General features: G+C 38.1%; 1 protein-coding gene across 20 annotated transcripts in view; it reads left to right on the top strand.

Annotated features, from left to right (window-relative positions):
• Positions 1-26,062, top strand: part of mmd (mind-meld) — a 619,790-nt gene that overhangs the window by 288,195 nt on the left and 305,533 nt on the right. For all 20 annotated transcript variants that reach the window (XM_043427306.1, XM_043427287.1, XM_043427309.1 and 17 more), the window contains exons 12-15: positions 1,138-1,307; positions 1,515-1,678; positions 3,951-4,115; positions 4,247-4,551. In XM_043427306.1, the coding sequence (XP_043283241.1) occupies positions 1,138-1,307; positions 1,515-1,678; positions 3,951-4,115; positions 4,247-4,551 (804 nt within the window). The remainder of the gene's footprint in view (positions 1-1,137; positions 1,308-1,514; positions 1,679-3,950; positions 4,116-4,246; positions 4,552-26,062) is intronic.

Below are 26,062 nucleotides of genomic sequence, written 5' to 3' on the forward strand. Positions count from 1 at the left end.
TGCTTTGATCGACGATAACCCTGCGAGAAATGATCGTACAGAGTTCGCAAGGAGGTCAAATTAAGGGGGGGTAAGGTATTTAATTTTTTTTTTCATTTTTTTTTATTTTTGAAATTGAATGCATAATATCTAGTGTTTAAAACTTTAAAGTGTTTTTCCCACAACTCACGTTTTCAAAGTCGGTGCCCCTCGTAACTCGCCGCTGGATCATCTGCAATCAAAGAATTAAAATTCATTTGTTAGATAATAGTTTTCCCCAGGTAACGCTAGAGAGTTTTTTTTTTGTTAATAATTTTCATTTTGCAATAAGAAATTAACCGATTTTTTCTCAAAAATTTGGGATTTTCCCTTCAAAGTGGTCGGAAATATTGAAAAATTCGAAATTCGAAAAACCCTCCCAGCGTTACCTGGGGAAAACTATTATCTAACAAATGAATTTTAATTTTTTGATTTCGAATGATCCAGCGGCGAGTTATGAGGGGCACCGCAAACCTACTTTTTTCGGAGATACGTCCGAAAAATTGCTGCCATTGCCGTATTTTTAAATATTTTTTTTGAAAAATTTGCGGAGATATTCTCCAAATATCAAACTTCAATGTACCACTGGTTAAGTAAAGATATTTTTACTGCGTCGTCAGTAAAAAATTCACAAAAACATGGCTTTTTTCGGATGATTTGACCTTACCCCCCCCCCCCCCCTAAAGGGAATTTAATTTTCTAAAAGATCATTATGATTGAATTACTTGAAAAAATTGTTTGAATCCCATGCACGTTTTGAAAGACGAAAAAAATTTGACAAATTTTTTTTCCAATGGTTTTTTTGAAATTACTCGTGATCTGCTCGAGCTAAAAAAATTTCGAACACAGCTCCGGAAATTTGATACTTGAAGCTACAATTTACTTTTTTTAAAATTTTCTGTTCGATTATTTTTCTCCGAATTATAGCCAGTTCAAAATCACTTAAAAATTTGAAATTTTTTTAATATCCTTTAATTGTTGTGCCTAGTGTATATAGCAAAATCGCAAATGCAACTCACTTGATAAGTAGTATTGGCAAAGAATGTTTCATATTGGCATGAATACTTTCCGAAGCCAAGGGCGTAATAATGTTAACTTCTGTGGTGATGTTGGTTATAGGGGTGAAACGTTCCAAGGTGGTGAGTCGGGATTGGCAACTGAGGCAACTGTTTGCAGCACTACATCCGTAGGTGTTAGCGTTGACGTCAATACATACGAGCCTCATTTACTAGCCGGAACCATGGCCCACATGATCGGTCATAATATTGGAATGGGTCACGATGACGGGAGTATGTTATTTTTATTTGAGAGGACATATTTCGCCTTCATTTTTTATGTCGGGAAATGGAGCTGTCGAAAAGAAGATACAGAAAAAATAATTTTCCTTCAAGTTTTGTACGACCGAGCTTACGAGAAATTATGATTTTGTCAAGATTTTTAATTTAATATTGAGCATTCATATAATATAAATTATGTGATACTATGTTTTTGTTCAGGAGATGGCTGTGTTTGTCGGGATTGGCATGGCTGCATAATGGCAAAGTCTATCGTCGGATTAGATAACGTCCAGCCATACAAATTTTCTGAATGCAGCAAATCCGATTATCAAGATGATTTGCAACAAGGCAGCGGCATTTGTCTACTGAATAAGCCAAATGAGGTAAGACTAACTCGAAATGATTTGAATTATATTACTTGTTTTTATCCACTTCTTATTTCATTAATAGTCCAGTCATTTGGTACTCAAAAAGGGAGTTACCGGAAAAGTTTTCCGGTAGTTGTTCAAATTGGTGACTATAAATTTTGACGTGCCTTTTTCAAATTTTCACTTTGCTACTTCGTTTCTTCACCGCTCGCGCGTGAAAAATGGCACCCAAAAACAGTTTTTTAGAAAAACCTTCTTTCCAACTCATTTTACAGTGAAAACAGTTATGCAATAAGAAAAACTACAGAAAATTTCCATCAGAAAAATAGATAGAAAAGAATTTTTTATTACAACGACTTTATCGAAAATGTTGAAACTTTTGTCTTCTAACAGCCATTTTTATTTCTTTTTGCCAAATAAATGGGTAAAAAGGTACAAGAATATTGATTTGACGAGTACTTTTGTCTCGTATGTGTATTGAAATGGCACTCCCTTTTTAAATAAAGAAAATATGATATTTGAACCTCGCGCCACGCGAGCTCGTACTTAGCCGCTCGACGCGACTCTCCGTGGCTCGGCGTGAAGGCTGTCGCCTTATGATAATAGACTCTTTTCTTCCACAGTTATGTTTCTTTTGTGTTCAAACATTTCAATTAAGAAAAATTTTACAAAAGGAAAGGGTTAATTGATCAAAACAAATTAAAAATTCAGTCGAAAAGACAATTAAGAGAGTTCAGGTAAAACTCGTCCAGAAAACTCCAATTGCGTGCTGGCTCCAACAGAAATGACCAGTCACGAACGAGCATTTGGTTCCAGGGGAAATAATGATCGAAAGTGATCATAATTTATTCATTTAACGTTGATTAAAGAAAAACTTGCTTTATTTAAGCTTGAAAATGCAAAATACAATTTTTGTTCGCTAAAAGCAGTTGATTTTATACGAAAATCATTTATTTTACAAAAGCGAGGGAAAACAGCCTCTAGTTTGTCCAATTACAGTTCGAGCGGGAATTGGAGAACCAATCCCAGAATTTAGCAATCGAAACTCTGGTTCGAGATTATTTTCCAAGCGAATCACAGTTCCAGTTATTTTTAGAATGAATTATGATCATTATTCCTTTGTCTGAACGAGTATAAAAGGCCGTGCGGAGCAGCAACGGCAGCTCATTTCTAAATCAGCTCTCGCTTCAAGTACAGAGGTAGTGACTCTCGAAAGCAAGCTCCAGCAAACCAAACCACCCGCAATATTCCAAATCTCACGCCAAGAGGGAGGGGACTGAGCGATTCCGTTCAGGCCAAAGATTCAAGGGTGAGATTCCTTTCCGATCACGCCGAGAGGGAGGGGACTGAGCGATTCCGTTCAGGCCAAAGATTCGAGGGTGATTTCCTATTCATGCAGTTTGAGAGGGAGGGGACCTTGCGATTCCATGGGGTCTGAAGATTCTTGGCATAGGACCATTTTCAAAATTGCCCTTTTTATTTTGTTGGAAGCATTAATCATTTATTTTGAGAGCATAAGCCTCCACTATTCTCTTAGAAGCGAGGACTGTTAAAAATAAAAATTAATTTAATTGTCAAGAAAAATTTATCATCTCAGTTGTTGATTTGTATCGAGCCAGTCCAACAATAGCCTTTAAAATTGTATAGAAGCAGAGAATTAGTCGGATTGATTAAATTTGAGAATTGAGAAAAATAGGAATTAATTTCTGATCTCACAGATCAGAACTTATAAGAATTTATCAAAGAGAACAGAAATAATTACAATTGGACACGTTTCTTGATATTCGAGAGAGAAATCATAAATTGGACAAGTTTATTGAATTTAGGGAGATATTCTCATTTACACCATAAAACACCAACGATTTGCACCACATTCACATTTGTTCAACGAAATTATTTTGAATAAACACGATTGTTATCCTTTCAAACATAAATTCTTAATCTCTCGTTCATTTCATGCCTGCTCCTAAATTTTTAGTAGCTCGAAAACACGCGTATCGGGTGACGTCATAAAAGCGTACCGTTACAGTATGTATCGTTTAATGGTTCCCATAAGGGTTACATTCTCCACTTTCACATTTTTTCTTTCTTATCCTATTCCTTATTTATTCTACCTTAGACCTCTTTTTGAGCCCCAAATGACTGGACTATAAATAAAATCAGGATTTACGCACTACATTGGTGTACATAATAAACTGCGTGTATTTAGGAGTTGCTACACTGATATTAGAAAATTTCGAAAAGCAACAAAAAAAGAGCAATACTTCAATCCTATTGTGACCCACAGTTGAAGCTGAGATCGTGCGGGAACAGAGTAATAGACGACGGCGAACAATGTGATTGCGGAACGATAGAGGAGTGTCCTGATTTAGATCCTTGCTGCGATCCAATCACGTGCAGGCTCAAATCAGAATCAGAGTGTGCCTCCGGTCCTTGTTGCAACAATTGCAAAGTAAGACATTACCAAAAAAATGGAAGTAGCAATTTCTCACTAGGTTTTGATTCAACTATTTATTCCCTTTTTCATCAAATAAACCATGCTCAATCAATACTGTTCGCTCACGATCTTAAAATGTGTTGAAGCTCCGCGTACGAGGGCACGTTTGTCGCGAATCAACGAACGAATGTGATTTACCGGAAGTGTGTTCTGGTGAGTCCGGACAATGTCCAAGCGATGTATACAAAAAGAATGGTACACCATGCTCGAAAGATTCGAGCTATTGCTTCAACGGTTTATGTCCATCGTTGGATCTGCAATGCGAGCAAGTATGGGGAGAAGGAGGAATCTCTGCTGACAAGCAATGCTTCGACCAATTCAATTCCAAGGGCTCGATGAACGGCCATTGTGGCACTAATAATTCAGGCCATTATGTAAAATGTGAAGCTGAGTAAGTATTGCTTGAATTATGTATATTGGGGGATTCGGCGAGGGTGACGGGATAAAAAATTGCGACATGTTGAAACATTATTTTAAAATAATATTTTTTTTTAACTCCTAAACTATATGATAAAAAATTACGAAATTAGAAACTTTCTAGTATTATAACTTACATAAATAAAGGCTCGTAGCCAAAGGAGACGTTGAAAGTAATGTTGTATGAATAGATTTTGTCAGGTTATATTTTTCGAACGGTAGGGTGCGCAGAAGATGAAATTTAAATACACTAGACACGACAATTAAACGATATTTAAAAAAATTAAAATTTTTAGGTAAAATTCAACAGATTCACAGAAAAATGACCGCACAGAAAATTTTAAAAGAGTCCATTGTAGCTAGTTTCTAGTATCTCGTTTTCAAGTATCTAGTTTCCGGACCTGTACTGGAAATTTTTTTAGCTTGATCGGTTCATGAGTAATTCCAAGAGAACCAAAAAAAAAAAATTTGTCAAATTTTTTTCGTTATTCAAAACGATGCACGGACTTTAAACATTTTTTGCAACTGATTCTATCATCTCCAACGAAAACTTTTTAAAAGTAAAAATATTACGCCAAGTATTAAAAAGTTGCAACAGTGTTTATGATGATATCAATTATCTTTCTTCCTCTTATTATTTATTCTGCTTCTTTACAAAAATAGAATCAGATCAATTCAATCAAGCCAAATATCGTTGATGTTTTTTTTTATTTTTTCCTTTAAAAAATTAAAAAAAAATGTAAGCTTTTGAACAGATTTGGCCATAAACGTGAAAAAAATACGGGAAACTGGAACATTTCGAAAATTCACAGCTCACTAACCAGCCAAAACCCATTCTGAATATTTTCAGTGTTGTTTGGGTATAGAATGAGGTTCCTGAAAATTTCAAGCCAGTCCATTAAGGTAGGAAAAATTCCCAGCTGTTTCAAAACAGCGATTTTTCAGAAATCAAGTACCTTTGAGAGGCTGTGTATTAAAAGGAACGTGGTAATATATAAATATTCGTGTATGCAATTACAGAATATACCTGGGTCAAAAATTAAAGCCGTATTAAAGGCGTCTACGTGAAAAATCACACCGGCACACAAAAAAAAGTGGTAAGTACCTAGAACTGGACCCATCAATCTCTACGTATTTTGGCCCGCTGAATCCGAATACGGGGTCAGATTGGCCAATATACCTCCAAAATTTTGAGTAAATTCCAAAAAACCGGAAAAATTGCGGAAAATCGCTGTTAAAAGCATAATAAAAGATCTCTTCGACCTTACTCGGGGGTGTTTTTTATGTAATGTTACGCGCTGAATCTGAATCGATGGTTAAATTGACTGATAAACCCCCAAAATTTTGAATCAATTCCAAAAAAAACCGCTAAAATTGCTGTTAAAAGCATGATAAAAGTTGTCTTCGACCTTACGCGGGACTGTTTTTCATATAATTTGATACGCTGAATCTGAATCGAAGGTTAGATTGACTGATACATCTAAAAAATTTGAAGTAAATTCCAAAAAACCGCAAAAATGACGAAAAATTGCTGTTTAAAGCGTGATAAAAGTTGTATTCGACTTCAATCTGGGGTGTTTTTTATGTAATTTGATGCGTTGTATCTGAATCTGGAGTCAGATTGGCTGATATACCTGCATAATTTTGAGTAAACTGCAAAAATCTCTAAAAATGGGTAAAAATCGCTAGCACAGGTAAAAGAAGAGTTTTTATTGATCTAGATTGAGTACGCTCTTTTTGTATTTTGATGCGCTGAAACTGAAACCGGGCGTCTATTTAACTCGTACGTCTCCAAAATTTTGCTTCCCTGGAAAAAACCGGCGAAAATTGTTCTTTATGAATTTCAAGCAGCTCAATCCGAATCCGGTAGCTAGTAGTCCCGATCATGCATACTTCCATCAAAGATCGTGAAAAATAAAGAAAAATAGCAAAAAAACGTCAAAAATAGTTTTTCAAATGTTTTACATATGCATGATTCATCTTATACTGTACAAAAATAAAAAGATCTATATATTCTGTATGCAATGAACTAGAAACTGGGGAAAATTGTATAAAAACTCCCGAATAAGCCGTGCACCGACTTTTATACCCCGTTCCCCACTCTAAAATGTCTCAATCGCCGAATTTTCGGTTTTCGGACGCGCTCTGCGCATTATTTTGTAACGGGCCTCGCTATTGGCTCGCTGCCATGATTCGCGACCTACTGTTGGTTGAGCGAATTAACGTACGATGCGCGGACTACCGCTTTTTATGTTTTTCAGCTTTCTGTTTTATTGAAATGATAAAAATTTAATAAGAATCGTTATCATTAAATTTTCTGATCCATTTGGCCGTGCTATTTCATTTAACATTATTTGAATTGATTTTATTCGAGAATTCGAAAAAAGTCACGTTTGGGCTCCTATAGCCCATGAACTCTTATTCCCGCGCATGCGTCGTAAACACGCGTCTCGTTTTATTTAAATTTACACAAATTTTCTAGAAGGAATAATCTTTTCTTTATTTTTCTTCGATTCGTTATAACTTTCCGCATCTTTTGAGCCTATTTACATAATTTTACGAAATCGCGTTTAGTTTTTATTAATAAATCAAAAAAATATGATAGTTCGAGTTTGTAATACGCGGCGCCGCTAGTGTCGCGCTCCGCCGCTTGTATCGGGCCTTTGTATTGCCCTTCAGTACGGCCACCGCCGGCCAGCAGTGACGCATCTCACCGGTCGTTGTACGCGCTCGGTCAAAACATCGCGCCGCGTCGTGATGTTTTTCGTGGTTATGTTCGGGTTCGAGTCGATTCAGGTCGTTCAGGAGGATGTTACGTCACATTACATGTCGTTGCATCATGTTGTCAAACTTAAGAGGTGTTCATTGCATTTCAAAGATACAAATTTTGATATCCCGAAAAATAAGCAACCAACGACTTATTGAAATAAATTTCCAAATTCATCATGCAACAATTCAAGTGATTATCTATGTATTTGCATGGACCAAAAATTTTTCAAAACTCGAGTTTATAAACAAGCATTCATGAAAACTTTTTGTTATGAATTTTCCAATTTATTGAAAACAATATGAGAAAATAGAAATACGAATGTCACTCGAGGTGTCTAGAGAATGAATAGAAATTGGTATGGATATACTGTAAGCTAAGGAGGTGAGAAAAATAGCCCAGTGAACACAGCCAAACGAAATGAAAGAAAATATGACAACAATACATTGAATTAGACACTTTTACTTGACCAAAGTTTTGTCAAAATTTATTTGCATTCATTTATATACAACCACGCATATTTTTTCTATAATGTAATTACACAACATAAAATTTCTGTTTGGAAAGAACATTTGAGAGGTTATAATGAGCGAAAGTTTTTTTTTCTCACATAACTCTCGTTGAAAATTTTTAAAGAACCAGAACCAGGATTGCAACAAAATTATGTCATAAATAAACGTAAAATCAAAGAATTTGTACAAGGAGAAATTTCTCAATACTAATATATATCCTATATAACAAATACTCGCGAACCGATTGCGATGAGGGTAAACTAACCCACATGGTTTTTACAAAACTTACTGTAGAATGATATTTTATTGCGATACAATTTATTAAATAAATGAGACGTGGTTATAAAGAAAGCCACCGTAAAGATCGATAATGTAGTTTTTCGTAATCTAAAACGTCTAGTTTTGTTACTCGATCATTCGCAACTGTCATAAAAAAAAATGATAACTCTTTATTTTACGTTACTATGACAACGCTATTCACCTTTCTTCATCCGCTCATTCAAGTATCTTTTTAAATACTACATTACATAACTTTTTTTTTTATAGCCATATAAGAATTTTGAATCGAATTCATACAGTTCGCACTGTTTCTCCGAAATTTTATCATTTAAATCGCTGTTGCTATTAATTTGCTCATGCCATCAAAAAACTGACATATGGTTAAACAATATATCACGCCAAAGTCACTATATGTCTGGTTTTCGTAATACTGCATGTATGACACCACATACCTTTATTTTTTTAAAAATAAATAGATATTGAACACTTTATTAGATGAAAAATATTTTTTTTTTCACTGCGCACTTCGTAATGTCGAAAATCCGTTTGTTATAACATCAAAAACTGACGGCTGACTGATGGCATTGTATATATAGGTATATATTTATAACCTTTATTCTGCTGGAACGGTACAGCGAGTGTCCTGACCAATCACAACTCATTATTTCTGTAGCCGAGATCCCGGGGCCCGAGCTTCCATAGAAATGGGTTATAGCTGGCATCAAGAGGCCTTTGATGGTGTTCTGTACAGACACAGTAAATCCATAAATGTGTTAGTAACTTTTGCATAATCTTGAGCCTGTGCAAAGTTTTTTCTCAGCATTTACGCTACTGATCGTGTTGGTTTCATGCTCATTCGAAAGGGATTTTGAAAATTAGTTTCCAAACCAAACTTTGATTTATAAAACATCTCCTGAACTCTGCAATTTTAGAAAATTACATGCCAGTTTTACCCCCATTACCACGAATCGTTTTATTCAGAGAAAGTATACTCGGCGAGCCTCGGGCCAGCAGACGACAGGGCTGTCAATGTACTTGTCCCGAGACTCTACCGAGTCTCTTGATGAAGAGCTTCGTTCGAGATGATTACCAGATAGTACGCAAGTCTGTACGTTATCGCCAATAGTTTTTAGAGAGAGAAAACTTTTTGGCTTCACTCTCATGCCCTCTATATTGATACTTCATATTTTTAAAGCGTGAAAAAAAATGTTGAGATGTTTACGGGAATTTATTTATGGGAAATAACAAAACCACAAGTTTTTTCTTTTTCACTTTTGAGGGAAGGAGGTAATGACCTCGAACCAGGCTCTTTATATAATTTAGATCGAACATCACTTGGTAAGTTCGTTTGATCTACTAATTATATTCCGTGCCCCGTTCTTCGAGATTACCAGATAGATGTTGAGAGAAAATTCTTTTTCTCTTTTTTTTTAAACTGATATATTTGCAATAATCGTGTTTATTTTATTCTAATACAGTTGAGGCAAAATTTGTTCTATCTTTAGTCAGCGGCTTATTATAGAAAACTGCGAAGACTTTAGAAGTCTTTGACCAGCCTGCTGTATCTCGAATTATGCTTAAATCTAAGCCTCGCTTAAATGCTGTCGAGGTAGAAACATGTCTCGTGCTGTGCGCAGTGAAAGTTTCTATGTCGATACCGCTTGGCCCAAGAGTTTTCTTAATCCATCGGCTAATTGTTTGCGAAGATGCTGCCTTATGCGGTTTTTTAATAGTTATAAATAGTCTATTTGTATTTTTAACTCCCGACTGCCCGCAGGGCCAAAAAGACGGAAGTTATGCATTTGGGTTTGTTTTTTCTGATGAGTTCTGTTCTTTTTACGTATTCTTTCAAGGTTTGAGCTATACATATTTCCTTTCTTTGATCGAAAAAAGGTAAGATCGACAACGGCTGATTTGAACCCGGTCTAGAAGTTTTGATTAGTTCTGGAATCTTGATTTTTGCACCCTCCGCGTTAAAGATTATATTTTCAATATTTATCAGAGAAAATTTCTGTACTCAATGTCCGGTGGCTAGAGCCAGAGACGTTACCAGTTTGTATGACAGTTTTTCCAAATTTATCTCTGATATTCTATAACCGGATCTACGTTCCACAGCTCGTTATATTTTGGCCTCGGTGGTCGTAATCGGAAAACTCCTTTGAAAAAGCGTCGTAACGATTGGTTTTTTGATATTTCTTGCTGAATAATTAGCGAAATTGCCGATCTGTGCGAATTTAGTGTACCATAGGAATCTTCTTCGTGGAATTTTTTCGTTAAATATTCCATGATTTCTTCTACAGTTGGTTGAAACCATTTCACACTCGTTTCCTCACAGTATCTTTTCCAGCTTAATATAGATCCACTGTACTGCGTGAGCGTAGATTCGGCTAGCGATGCAATCATAATTTCTGTTGTTTTTTCCGGTTCTCCTTTTAGTCTAAAAGCTTCCCTGATTCTCTGTCGCTTACAATTAGCAACAGTTTGCCGGCCAGTGGATGTTGCATTGACCTACAAGGGGAAAATAACATTTGTGCATGCAGTTCGATAAGGAGTGCATCTCCGATTTGCATTGATTTAAATAAAGGGTACCATGGCTGCATTGGCCAGTATGGTGCAACTACTATTTCCGTTGCCTTATCTACTCGAATCTTTAGCAAAACTCTTAACATCAGTGCAAACGGAGGGGAAGTATAAAACCTTAGCTTTTCGCAGGAGAGGGTGAAGGCGTCGATGGTGTAAGCATCAGGGTCTGCATGCCAGGAGATGTATAATTTACATTTCCTGTTTAATCTGAAGGCAAAGAGATCTGTGGAGGGACACCCAAATTTTTGTATGACAGCTGTATTTCAGACAGTTCCCATTCAGTGTCAATATTTGTCACTCTAGAGAGCTTCTCAGCCTCACTGTTTTCTTTCGAAGGTATGTGCGACGCGAATAACCATACTTTTCTTTTTTCGCTCCACTTCCATATCTCCGATGTCAGTTCGTTAAATTTTTCGTGTTGTATTCCTCCCATTTTGTTTATATATGAAACTGCTGTTGAGTTGTCGATTCTCAATAGTATCTTGCATTTGCGACATTCTGTTGCAAAACATTTTAATCTAAAAAACACGGCAAGAAGCTCTAGAAAATTTATATGATATTTTTTTTCCGTATCGGACCAAAACCCTTGCGCTTTACCTTCTTCACAAAAGGCACCCCAACCTGTTCATGAGGCATCTGTGAAAATCTCTTTTTCAAACTGAAACTTTCTTATTAGGTTATGTCCATCAGGTAATTTTTTAATCCACCAATCCAAATCCTCTTTTAGATATTTTGGAATATTCATATGGCAATCGTAATCCCCTTTTGATCTTAACAGTGCTTGATATTTTTCCCTTTCTAATTTCTTTGTGCGCATCCACCCATACTCTATTGCCGGGCACGCAGCGACTAACGAACCGATTACTTGTGCAAAATCTCGAATTCTTATTTGCGATTTTTTATTGAGTGTCGAAACTAATTGAATGTTTGTTTTGAAACCTAACGATTCTAATAATCGCGAGGTTGTGAGAACATTTTTTCGACAAAGATCTTCAGACATTCCGAAAAAGAAAAAATCGTCCAAGTATGCAGTAGATACGTAACCTTTCTCTCTGAGCCATCCGATAATTGGCTTAATTATCTTTGTGAACACATATGGACACAAAGAAAGAGCGAAAGGCATACAAGTGAATTGAAAAAATTTCCCCCAAAGCAAAATCGTAAATATTTTCTATTTTCGATGTGGATCGGTATAAGAAAATATGCGTTCTGTAGATCTATGCTACACATGAAACATTCGGGAGTTAACAATTTGACTGCGGTTCTTATATCCTCGATTTTAAAATGACTTGTTTCGACGAATTCATTGAACTTTTTCAAGTTCATAATGAAACGCTTTTTCCCATTTTTTTTATCGACTGAAAAATACTTTGAGACAAATTGTCCTGCTACTTGTTCACATGGCTCAATAGCCCCTTTCGAAATTAATTCCTCAACGGCAATTTTCATCTCTATTTCTTCTCTTTCGGATCTCTTTGTCTCCGATGGTATTACTTTTTGATAAACCGTTGATTTCAAAGGAATGAAATATCCTTTTACTGCCTGAAGGATAAATTTATCCTTCATGATAGTTTTCCAATTCGTTATAAACTTTTGTAACCTTCCTGCTATTTTTTGTACCTTTAGCGACGATGACGGTAAGGTTGAGATGAACTTCGATTCCTCGTTGGGCACGAATTCCTCCTGAGGTATGTCGATGTCTTGTTGTTGAAAGACGTATTCCTTGTCTGGTGGGGATATCGTGTTTGATATTTTCGAGGCCCACTCTGCACTGTTTGATGCGTTGCTTTCGCAGGTGGGCCATTTTTGTTTAAAGAAATTATATTTCGAATCGAAGGTTTCTTAGAGCTCTCATGTGGTTTTAAATTCTGCCCAATTTTTTCGATAGATTGGCTCTCTTTAATGCGTTCCGACAGTTTTTCTCCGTACAGGAGTGAATTTGTTTTAACGCTTTCTAAAACGTCTCTTATTTGCTTTGGCAATCCCGGCGAAATGATTGATTTCCTCGCCAAAGTTATTGAATGATGAAAATCAGTAAGAATTTTTCCGGCGTCAGAAAAATACTCCAATATTTGTATTTTTTTATTCAGCCCTTCCTTTTGCACGATAATGTTGAATTTGTTAATTTTTATACGATAAATTTGAGAAAAACCAGTGGCGTCTTTCGCGCTAGAAAATGCTATGAAGTATCAATATAGAGGGCATGAGAGTGGAGCCAAAAAGTTTTCTCTCTCTGAAGACTAGTGGTGACAACGTACAGACTTGCGTCCTACCTGGTAATCTCGAAGAACGAGGCACAGAATATAACTATATGTATCGTATCCAACCATCTGTCAGTTTTCGATGGTATAAGTGAACGAGTAGCGACAGTGATTTGAATAATAAAATTTCGGGGAAATAGTGCAAGGTGTGAGAATTCGATTAGATATTCTAATATGACTATAAAATGAACTACGAGAGTTTTGTGAAAACAGTGTGGGTTATTTTACTCCCATGTTTATCGGTTCGCGAGTGTTTGTTGATATCGGTGTTGGGAAATTTCTCCTCGTATAAACACTTGACTCTACCTTCATTTGTGACATAATTTTTTCGCAATCATTGTTCTGTTTCCTTTGAACTTTCAACCGGAGTTATTGCGAGAAAAAAACGTTCGTTCATTATAACCTCAAACGTTCTTTCCAACCAGAAAATTTATGTAATGCAATTATATCAAAGAAAAAATACACGTAATTTGTTATGTTTAAATGAATTCAAATAAATTTTTAAAAATTTTCCTCAAGTAAAGGTGTTTAATTCAACGTATTGTTGTCATACTTGTTTTTCATTTAGTTTGGCTGTGCCCTTTGGTTCCTTTTTTTTACCTCCTGTAAGAAACCTTGGACAAGCTAATTGATAAAGTTTCTGATTTTATTTTAACAATAGAAGTATCGCACAATGATATTAGCAGGTCGTAGTGGAGTGGTGTGTTCCACTCCACGTCTGGTCCAAATCTGCTTTAGCCCTTCTCGCCAAGACCTGAATCCGTTAGCCCTTGGACATAGGGCCTCATTGTACTCCCTAACCCTAACGAGGCGAAGTGTCCTCAGGCATCGCAAGTGCTGGTGACGACGTCACCAAACTTCTCGCCTTACGAGATAGCATCAAGTATTGTTTTCACTCCTTAGATTACAGCGCATCCATACCAATTTCTGTTCATTCTCTAAAGAATATATATGTTGTGTATTTTTATTTTCGTACATTGATTTCATCAAAATTATTTATAAATTTATAACGAAAAGTTGTCATGCAATTGCTTGTTTATACATACGAGTTTTGAAAACATATTTGGGCCAAGTAAATTCACTTGAATTATTACATGGAGAATTTAGAAATGTATTTCAATAAGTCATTGGGTGCCTAATATTTGTGATATCAAAATTTGTATCTTCAAAATGCAATGGACACCTCTAAATTTGACAATGTGATGAAGCGACATGAATATTGAGTATTTCCATGCCATGTTTGTGATTGGCATTATGGGTTGAAAAATTCGTGTCTGTAGTAAGTCTAAATCTGATCATTGTTGAATGAAATCAAATGTTTGGTCTGCGTATAACCATGAAGACCTACGAAATGACATCATTTTGCTTGCTTCAACATACAGCATATCTATTACTTTTTTTTTGAATGTGAAATAATAAGTTTCGAAAATGTTGTTCAGATAATTTTTAAGTGTTTTTTCCCCGTAGCATCAATGTTTGTATTAATGGTATGCAGCGAGTACCTGTAAACTTTGATATTTCTGTGAAGCGGCAGGTGTGCCGCAAAAAGCGGCACACCTGCCGTAAAATCAAAAAGGTTTCACTTTTTGATTTTGACTGTAATATATGAACGGAAAAATTCATTACTAAAGTCTTGAGCTGCTTATTTTTGAATAGGACTAGAATTATTTCTGAATACTGGAAATAATCGCCATCTTTATCCGAAGCTTTGACATACTGCTCGGCAATTCTTTACAAACGACGAAGGGTATTCATTGGTGTACTGTTCAGATGTGAAAGGCTAGATGGATAAATTCAAACCGAACATATACAAAAACGATAAGTGGAGACTCTAGTAGTAAGGCTATACCAGTTCTAACTCAGGGATCTCAGGGGGGAGCGGGGACGGGGGAGCGCGGGGACCGTTGCGGGGCTGCATGGTATGTGGAGGGGGAAGGTTCTCGCACAGCGGGGGTGCGGCGGCACTTTGAAGAGACAAAAGATTTTTTTACACCCTCCAATGACTGATTTATGTTTCTGGTATATCAGATTGAACGGAATTTTCTTTTTAAAGTGCTCTTGCCGAAGATGATCTTAATTATCGGACTCCGTGACGAAAGATGTTTACATGTCACACTAATGACAAATTTATGTGTCCGGTGTTACGTATTTTGTATTCTTGAGGTGGTGCAAGTTCCGACAAGATTTCTGTTTTCAAAACCAGTTTTAACCGATGGGCTCTTAGGGGGAGTGCGACAACGGGGAAGCGCATTGCGGGGGCTGCATGGTGTGTGGAGGTTCTCAGGGTAACAAAGAGGGGGAGAGGGGATGCAGCGGTCCTGTTTGCGGCATTGCATAGACAAAGTATATTTTCAGGAATAAAAAGAACTCGTGGATGCCCCCGCCCCCCCCCCCTCCCCCCCTCGAATGACTGATTTATGTTTCCTGCGGAGTTTTAAGAAAAGTCAGTTGAGAAGAAAAGTGCTCTCAATTATTGGAATCCGTGACGGAGACCCCTAATGAGAAATTTATGTGTCCCATATTACATATTTTTACATTCGTGAGATGGTGATGAGATTTCTTTAAAAATGCACCTGCCCTTCCCTCCAACTTTTGACTTGAGAGATGTTTAGAAGAATGTTTTCCGAGAAAAAAAAAATGTTCACATTGGACTAGAAATCTTTACAGAGATGCACTCGCTCAATGACAGATTTATGTGTCCGGTGTTGCACATTTTTAACCTGCAGAGGCATTTCTCAAAAGGCGCAAGAAGGGATTTTTGAAGTCAACCGCACTTCCTCGATTAGATCCTGGGTACCACATTCGAGTTTCCAGAAAAGTCAAGATTTTTCCTCCCTCCTACTCATCCCCACCTCAGAAACGAAAAAACGCGTATATAAAATGAAACAATTTTGAGGAAGGTTCAGACTCTGTTGAGACGACGTAACAGTTACATTTCGAGTCAAATTTCGTTCAGCGCATCATGTCTCTCACCGTCGACATCGCTACCGAGCAATTGCTGCGTATGCAAGCAACTCTTCTGCGGACGTTGGAGCAATTTTTGGTGTGGGAACACCAGTGTGATACCCTTATCGAATCGCTGGAGGAGCAAGTTCGATCGAAACGACCGCGACTGGGATATCACCACTCGGTCACTTCGCAAATCTTGCGTCTCGAATGTTTGAAGCAGGCAACACGCCAACGCTTCATACATTGGGGCGGAGGATTAAATGATCATGGATTAACATGGCGTGAAATTGACAGCGCATTTGAAAATCGCTTGTCAACCGGTGCTGTGATTAATCGTGATCATATCGACCCACGAAAGTTTCTATTGGATGCGTATGAGCTTGTTGAAGAACAAGTGCAGGCTCATATTTGCAAATATAATAGTATAAAAGTGAACACTTCGTTTAACGGAGAGTTTACCGTGGGCGATAAGCGGGCAAATAAAAGTGTCAACACGGGAAATGTTGAACTTTTCACAACATCGGACTTGAGTGAGTGGTATCGGAAGCGAGTCGTGGAGCCGACTCTGAGATCGCTCGAGGAGTTCCAGGAGAGTGACAGTGGCTGGACATTAACATCAATAACAAATTTAACTGTGAACATCAACAAGTACAACGCTTTGCGGGCGGGATGTCACGTTTCATTGGCGAAACGTATACAGTTGAAAAGAGCGGTGGTAAATGTGAAATCGGCGGATAATGCGTGTTTTGGATGGGCTATGACTGCTGCACTTTATCCAGCAGAAAAAAACAGCGATCGCACATCCTCTTACCCGCATTATTCAACGATATTCAACTTCCAAGGCATCAACTTCCCTATGACGTTGGACCAGATTGGGAAATTTGAGAAGATGAATAATCTCTCAATCAATGTCTATAGCGAGAAGGAGGAAGTCATTCTACCAGTCCGCGTGAGCAAGGAGAAGAAAGAGCGACACTTCAACTTGCTTTACATCGAAGACGTGTCGGGATGTGGAATTGGACACTTCGCGTGGATCAAGAATTTATCCCGGCTCGTCAACTCACAGCTCAATTCTGATGGGCACAAGAAATACATCTGTGATCGGTAAGTATTTTTAATATACAACTGTATACATTTCTTTACGATTATGATAATATACTGTAAATATTTGAAATTTTTTATTGTTATAGATGCCTTCATTACTTCCCAACCATTGATAAGCTGCAGTTCCATGAGGTGGATTGTGGCGTTATCAACGATTGTGCCGTTCGACTACCAGCTGAGAACGACAAATGGTTGGAGTTTACCAATGCCAATCGGAAGGAGCGTCTCCCGTTCGTGGTATACGCCGACCTCGAATGCATCTTGGAGAAGACCAGCGCTGAAGAAAGGGAGAAAAATAAGAGCCAACATCATCGCGTCTTCAGCGTTGGATATTATGTAAAGTGCTCCTACGATGATTCGCTTTCGGGATACCACGAACGCCGAGGTGAGGACTGCGTGGAATGGTTCGTAGAAGAACTTAAACAATTAGCTTTGCGCGTAGAAAAGATTCTTCTTACGAACGTACCGATGAAAGAATTGTCTCCGCAAGAGTGGAGGAAATTTCGGGAAGAAAAAGAGTGCCATATTTGTGAGAAACCTTTTGTCGAGGGTGACGAGCGTGTTCGCGATCATTGCCACTTGACAGGGCAATTCAGAGGTCCGGCTCATTCAAATTGTAATTTAAACTATCAGAATTCGTTTTTCATGCCAATAGTTTTCCACAATTTATCCGGTTATGATGCACATTTTATAATTAAAGAAGTAGCAACTGCGTTCGCGGGGAAAATCGACTTGCTCCCAATAACAAAAGAAAAGTACATCTCCTTCTCGAAAACGGTTCAAACAGGCAAAGACACGCGGAAAAATATAAAATTGCGTTTCATTGACTCGCTCAGATTTCTCAATACGAGCCTAGACAAATTAGCATCCTTTTTAACTGTAGATAAACTCGCGACGTTAAAGTCGCAATTCCAAGATGTAGACCATTTTCATTTATTAACACGGAAAGGTGTCTTCCCGTACGAGTATATTGACAGTTTCGAAAAGTTGGATGAAACGGAGCTTCCACCGCGGGAAGCATTTTACAGCTCTTTAACTGATTCAACAGTTTCCGAGAAGGAGTATGCACATGCGAAAAATGTGTGGGAACGATTTTCAACGCGAACGCTCGGCGAATACAGCGATTTATACTTGAAGACTGACGTATTACTATTAGCCGATATCTTTGAGAATTTTCGCGATACTTGCCTGAAAAGTTATGGTCTTGACCCTGCGTTTTACTACACTCTCCCCGGATATACCTGGGATGCCATGATGAAATATACAAAAGTAAAGTTTGAATTGCTCACAGACATCGACATGGTATTGTTTGTGGAGAGAGGTATCCGAGGTGGTCTTAGTCAATGCTCCAAAAGACATGCCCGTGCCAATAACAAGTACATGAACTCGTATGACCCATCTATTCCATCGTCATACTTGATGTATTTTGATGTGAACAATTTGTATGGTTGGGCAATGAGTCAACCACTGCCGTATGCAGATTTCGAATGGATTGAAGACCTTGCCAACTTCAACATCGAGTCTCATCCATTTGAATCTGAAATTGGCTATATTCTTGAGGTTGATCTGGAATATCCGAAACACTTGCACGATGCACATAGTGATTTGCCATTTTGTCCAACGCATGACAAACCTCCGGGCGCGAAGCAAGAGAAGCTTCTTGCCACGGTGAATGCGAAAAAACGATATGTCATCCACTATCGTGCATTGCAGCAGTGTTTGAAACATGGTTTGACAATCACTAAAATTCATAGAGTCTTGAAGTTTAAGCAATCTTCCTGGCTCAAAACATACATTGATTTGAATACACAGTTTCGTACACGTGCGAAAAATGATTTTGAAAAAAATCTATTCAAATTAATGAATAATGCCGTGTTTGGAAAAACCATGGAGGATGTTCGTAGTCACGTCCAAGTTAAACTGTTAACGGAATGGGCAGGTCGATACGGAGCAGAGGCTATGATTGCTAAACCTAACTTTCACAGTCGAAGTATTTTTGCGGAAAATTTAATCGCTGTAGAGTTGCGAAATCTACAAGTCAAATTCAATAAACCGATATATGTTGGCATGTCTATTTTAGATATTTCAAAAACTTGTTTATATGAATTCCATCACGAGTTCATGATGCCGTCGTATCAAAATAAATGTAAAGTCATGTATACGGATACTGATAGTTTAATTTACCACATTGAATGTGAAGATGTGTACGAGGACATGAAATGTAATCTCGACAAATATGACACCAGTGACTATCCCCATGACAACGTTTATGGTATACCGCTAGTCAACAAAAAGGTCCCGGGTCTCATGAAAGATGAGAACAATGGGGCCATAATGACCGAATTCGTTGGACTTAGATCGAAGATGTATGCGACGCGAGTTGAGGGTGAGAACGATGTTAAAAAAGCAAAAGGAGTAAAAAGTAATGTTGTGGCGAGGACCATAACATTCGAAGATTACGTGAAATGTCTCAATGAGCAGATCGAAATGAAGCGTTCTCAATCTTCAATTCGCTCGACATTACACAATGTCTATACCATCACGGAGACAAAAATTGCTCTAAGTCCACACGATGACAAGCGTTATGTTATACCTGGAACGGTAGACACGTTACCATGGGGCCATTACAATATTCCCGAATTTCCAGAAGCTATGGAGGCATAGATCATTGTAAATACGAATGTGTGCTTGTGAATGTTAGAGATTGCGAGAATATTTGTACATTGAAAGCGAAAAAAAAAAATTGTGAGAGTGAGAACTTGTTCTCAACATTGATATGAAATAAAAAAAATTTTGTGCGAGAGGACTTTTCCTCAAAAACTTGTAAATTTGTAAATATATGTTGTAATTTATGTAAAATAAAAATTTTTTGTGAAAATCTGTCATTCTTTTTCTTTAATCTGCTTTTCATGCGGAGTTGGGGAAAGGTCGTAAAAATCAATCAGACTTTTGAATTTTCCATCTTTATTGGTTACAAATCAGTTTTACTTATCCAACTATTGTGTGTTTTGTCGAAACCTAGCCATTTTACAAACAACTGACTACCACGTTTCTTCAATACTTTTTCAATAAGATATATGTCGGGATATTTTGCTCGAAGCAGCTCTTGCTCATAGAAACTACCTGCGATGGGTTCATCTTAATGATCTTTTATATTATAAGTAACTGGATTAGTTTTTCTAACTCGATATATTGTAAATATTTCCGTTGTCCAGTTTGGTGTATAACCTTTTTCGAATACATTCTTAAATTTACTTATGCGTACTTTATCACCGATTTTAAATTTTGCTTGGTTTCCAACTTCTGATCTATTGTATACATTACGCAACAGGCGTTTTTCATTCGCAGTGTTCACATCTTTCGGTTTCATTTTTATCGTACGATGTAATGTATCATTATATTTTATAATTAATGTATCGAGAATATCGATCCATTTCCAGTTTCCGCGAAAACTAAATTGAATCCACATTTTATTCTTAAGTGTACGATTGAAGCGCTCACAAATTGATGCTTTCAAATTACTAAATGTAGAATACAAGTGTATATTATACTTTTTCATCAAAGCCTTAAAGTCAGTATTATAAAATTCTTTTCCTTGATCGACGTGAAGATTTTTCGGTATGCGCCCTTTGCTGAGAATCGTCTCCATTGCAGCACTCACATCTTTTCCACTTTTACTCTTCAACGGTGCGGCCCAGGCGAATTTGGAGAATATATCGATGACGGTGAGGAGAAATTTATGGTTGGAGTTGTGTTGTGCATATGCAGACATATCTACAAGATCAGCTTGCCAAGTCTCATCCAGGCCGCGTATATCCACATGTCGACGTGGATAATTCCGCCGAGCTGGCTTATGCAGTTCTTCAACCACCGCAAGCTTCTCTTCACTCATTTTTTCTTCTCCCCCCCACAGTCCTCATCAATTGCAGAAGATAAGAGTCTGGAGGATTTTTCACTGACTTATCATTAGATGATCTCGTAAAAACTTCATATCATCATGAAGTTCTGAGATTTCTCTCTTTATATTATCAATTTCTTCACGGAGATGGGCGAGCTCGGTTCTCACACGCTTTTCTGCAGCCGCCACATTCGATTCACACTTTTGATTCGTTGTATGAGTCACACTATGAGTTATAGAATGAATGTGTTTGCTGAATGCACCGAGTGTTACAACATCTCGAGCATTTACTGGCTCGCCAACGTTGCTCAGTCGTTTTCGTTCCAAGTCGTAATGACCGTCCGATGTAATTTTGAATCCAGCACCTGGTTTACCCGGAGGACCTGCACCACGTCTACTCAACTTTCGTCCAAACACATCGACGCTCATGTTGGGAATGTGGATGAAAGCAAGCCATCACATGTTAATAAATGATTTCAGCTTCACGCAACTCCTCGATAATCGATATAATTTCATTCGAATGTGATGAATTTCCAGCAGCTTGCGATGCGAGCAATAAGCGAAGACGATCTACCAGCTCATTTGGATCATCCCAATGAACATAGTCGACAGAGGTATGCTTTCGTGCTACCTTATACTGAGGCAGAGCACCACCTTTCTTATCGTTGCTACCGAGCATTTGGGATATATAATTTTTAAATTTAGTATTTTTATCCTGACGTACCGCACCCGTGCGTTTATAAAATTTTTTATGAGCATTCGTTGTGATGATAATTTTCTGATATTTCTCCAAGTCATTTGGTGTTAGATATTTGAGTTCGGGCTCTTTTTTAAACAACAGTTCCACCAAGCCAATACTTTTGGGATACTTTTCATCTCCAACCACTATATGATCGAGTTCGAAATGAATTGGTGAATCACCAATCATTAATCTATTTTGAGCGAGATTTCGTACTCCATACACGCCATCTAATCTTGTTTTGTTATTACTACGCAGTAAGCCCAGATATTCACGTATCAAATTATCAACATCTCCAGATGATTCCAAGTTATCATCGTCCTCATCATCATCATTATTATCTTCATGAATATCATTATCACTATTTTTAGTTAAGGGTACACCGACATTCTCATTAGTAATTGCATCATGCCAAATATCATCTTTGAAAGAAATATCTTGCTTCATGCTATTTTCTCCAAAATTTGGAGACTCTTCCTCCTTCTCCTCCTCCTCTTCCTCCTTTTTAACATTTACACGTTCATTCTTAATTTTAGGTTTTTTCGTATATGAAACTAGTTCTTCTAATGGTTCAACAATCGGTTTAAACACATCTTGCATTTTCTGCTGAGCACTATCACGTCCACTTTTCAACATTCGATGTTTTCGTCTGATTGCATCACTCGCCTTGGCAAGTTCACTCAATACAGCCGTCTCCTTTAAAAGTTCTTTGCGCTTCATGTTGACACGAGTAAGTCAGACTTTAGACTGTCTTGTAAAATCCAGGGGAACAATTATTTATCATCATCATCATCATCATCATCGATAGTGAGGAAAGAATCAAATCCCCTTCTATATCTTCCAGCATTCAACTCACTGTCCTTGTCAATCGTGATGAATCCATACTTGTCCGATTTCCAACACTTGACACACATTTTTTTGAAACTTGCATAAGTCATATCCGTATTGACATGATCATTATATACATGCTTGAGGTTCATATCATCTTGTTTGAATAGCACTATAAAATTTGCATTGTCTCTCACGAGATGTTTCGGAATACGAGTATACGTCTGACAGAGATAAAAACTATCCACAATCTCGTGTCTTCCCATGGAAAAAAATGCTCTCACGTTGTCCTGTTTCTCACACGCTATATCGTCAAAAATGAATATGGAGTTTGGGCGAGCTTCACTAGGTGCCACAACTTGTTCATGCTCGTTAAATTGAAAAAATTCCACTCCTTCCACAGGTTTAAGCATTTGCTCGAGCAATCGGTATTTAGGCTGCTTCAAAGATTTCGAGTATAGATATATATTCTCAAATCTCAAACCATTTGGATGTATTAGGAGCGTGAGTAAGGCATTCGTTTTTCCACAATTCGAGGGGCCACAAAATACGGCTCGAATGCTGTTAGGTAGTAAGTTTCCATGACGCTTCTTCACACTACCCGCTCCAACAATAAATTCATCGAAATTTATTATGGGGAGTTGACCGCTCGAAACTTGTTTCTTCGACTTCATCTCGCATGCGACTGATTGAAAAAATCATATAAATGCAACTTTATAATGTTGGAATAGTCAGTCGAATTGTAACCACTGCGGAGTGATGATTGTACATGATAAACCTGGTAAAGGTTTGGTAAACAGTATAATCAACAATCTCCCCGTGGAACTACATCTACCGGGATATCAATATTGTGGACCCGGTACGAAATTGATCAAACGTCTTGCTCGTGGTGATCCTGGTATAAACGCGCTGGACGCTGCGTGTAAAGAACACGATATCGCATATTCGAAAAATCGTGAAAACTTGGAAGCACGACATCTGGCGGATAAAATTTTGGCTGAACAAGCCTGGCAACGTGTAACCTCGAAAGACGCAAGTCTTGGTGAAAGAGCAAGTGCTTGGGCCGTGACAAACATTATGAAGGCGAAAAAGAAATTTGGTCTAGGTATGAAAGGAGTGACGAAAAAGACCAAAAAAAGTGTTTGCCTGAAAAAGATCATTAGTGCCGCAAAGAAAGCCATGATTCGTAGTGGTGACCCCCGTGAAATCGTCATGTCAGCATTGAAAGGTGCGCGTGCCAGTGTTAAAGGTGTTAAAGTACGCACGCCTCGGGTTCTACCTGTACCTCGCAAAATCGGCGGTTTATTGCCCTTCCTCGTACCCATCTTTGCCGGCCTTAGCGCCGTTGGTGCACTGTCTGGTGGAAGTGCTGCAATAGTCAAAGCTGTAAATGCTGCTCAAGCGGCTAAAAAGGAATTGGAGGAAAGTAAACGTCACAACAGAACACTCGAGGCCATCGCTTTGGGTAAAGGTTTACATCTGAAACCATACAAACAGGGTTTGGGTCTTTACCTCGGGACAAAAAACGTATAATCACGCTACCACATCAACCACTCACCGACATCGATCTGCTAAAGTATGCGAGAGCCATGAAAATTCGTAACTTTCGTGGGGTTTTCATGCGTGACACTTTGCCTGAAAATGGACCACACAAGCAAGAATCAGCAATCGTGAATTTGGATGAAAATGTGGGCCCTGGGACACACTGGGTTGCATATAAAAAGAATGGTCAACGAGTCACATACTTTGACAGCTTCGGTAATCTCCCACCTCCACCCGAACTCATGAAATACTTCAATGTTGGTAGCGTGAAATACAATTATAAAAAGTATCAGGAATACGATACAATAATATGCGGGCATTTATGCTTGAAATTTTTGTGTGGACAACTAAATCGACGAGACAATTATGCACTATATAAATGAGGACTATGGAGCTGCGTGTTTAGTTCTAAATCTGCGAGCATCATGGATGATAGTTTGACGATCACCATTACTGGATCATCCTCCATACTCGAGGCACAATTTTTTCCACCCATCGAACTATCGCCCGACAAAAATTATACTCTTGGACTCGTCGAGCTGCTCACATTCAATTCGATTCCAAATATCGACATTGGTTGCAATGAATTTCACGTTGGAAATCATGTGGTGACCATTCCAACGGGCAGCTATGAAATTGAAGATATTGAAAAATATTTGAAAACTGAGTTGGCATCTAAAAACATACAAATTCAGCTTAAGCCGAATAATTATACGCTACGCAGTGAAATTGAGTGCAATCAATCGATTGATTTTACATCCAAAAATTCGATTGGACCTTTGCTGGGTTTTACGTCGCGTCGATTGGAGCCCAATAAAAGACATGTGTCCGATCTACCCGTGTCCATTCTCAAAGTGAACGCCATTCGAGTCGAGTGTAACATAACCACTGGTGCATACATCAACGGGCGAAAAGTTCATACAATTCACGAATTTTTCCCATCTGTACCGGCCGGCTATAAAATCATCGAAGTACCGTCGAGCGTCATTTATCTACCAATCACAACTCGTCGCATTGACAATATACAGCTTCGTATTGTCGATCAAGACGGAGATTTGATCAATTTCCGCGGTGAAGTCATCACCATAAGACTTCATATAAAATCTCAATGGGCATAATTTACAATCATCGTATTGGCAATATTAATAAGCCAACATGGGATCGCGAAAGCAGTCGTCGATCAACGCTCAAAGAGCTAACACCTCAAAACCTTCTGCTATTGAAGAGTTTGGGTCTCAAAATTCGTGGAGTTCGCGTGTGAGAAATTATCTGCTTTGCTCGTTGTGCATCTGCTGCCTGCAATGGAGGAAGAAATCGTAAACATCCAGACACCCGTCATGTTTGACGAATCCATCATACATTATGAGGTTCATGCTCATCAACCATACGCATCGTCAACATACAACAATAGTGATGAAATACGTATTTCAATCCAACATCAAGATTTATCAATTCTACCGAGCAAAAGTTCAATTCACATTTGCGGCAAACTGACAAAGGCGGATGGTGCAGCGTTAGCTGCAACGAGCCTCGTCAACAATGCCATTTGTCATTTATTCGAGGAGGTGCGTTATGAACTTAACGCAGTTGAAATCGATCGTAATAAAAATGTGGGAATCACATCTCTTATGAAAGGATATACATCTCATTCGTCGGCGAGAAGTGCAATGCTTGAGAACACCGGTTGGCTCGATGTTGAGGAGACTAAACAAATTGTAGACGTAGCAGGCATCTTTGACGTATGCATACCACTGAGCATGCTGCTGGGATTTGCTGAAGATTATCGAAAAATGGTGGTGAATGCAAAGCACGAATTGATTTTGACTAGATCACGTTCCGATGATAATGCCATAGTTCAACCAGCCGCTGAAGATTATAAAATTACACTACGGAAAATTGAATGGCTCGTTCCATACGTCACCGTGGCGGATAAACGGAAAATTCAATTGCTGAAATTCATCGCCAAAGATACCCCAATTCCAATGAGTTTTCGTACGTGGGAATTGTATGAATATCCAATGTT

The sequence above is a fragment of the Venturia canescens genome, chromosome 8 (genome assembly GCF_019457755.1).
Source record: "Venturia canescens isolate UGA chromosome 8, ASM1945775v1, whole genome shotgun sequence".
Classification (NCBI taxonomy): Eukaryota; Metazoa; Arthropoda; class Insecta; order Hymenoptera; family Ichneumonidae; genus Venturia; species Venturia canescens.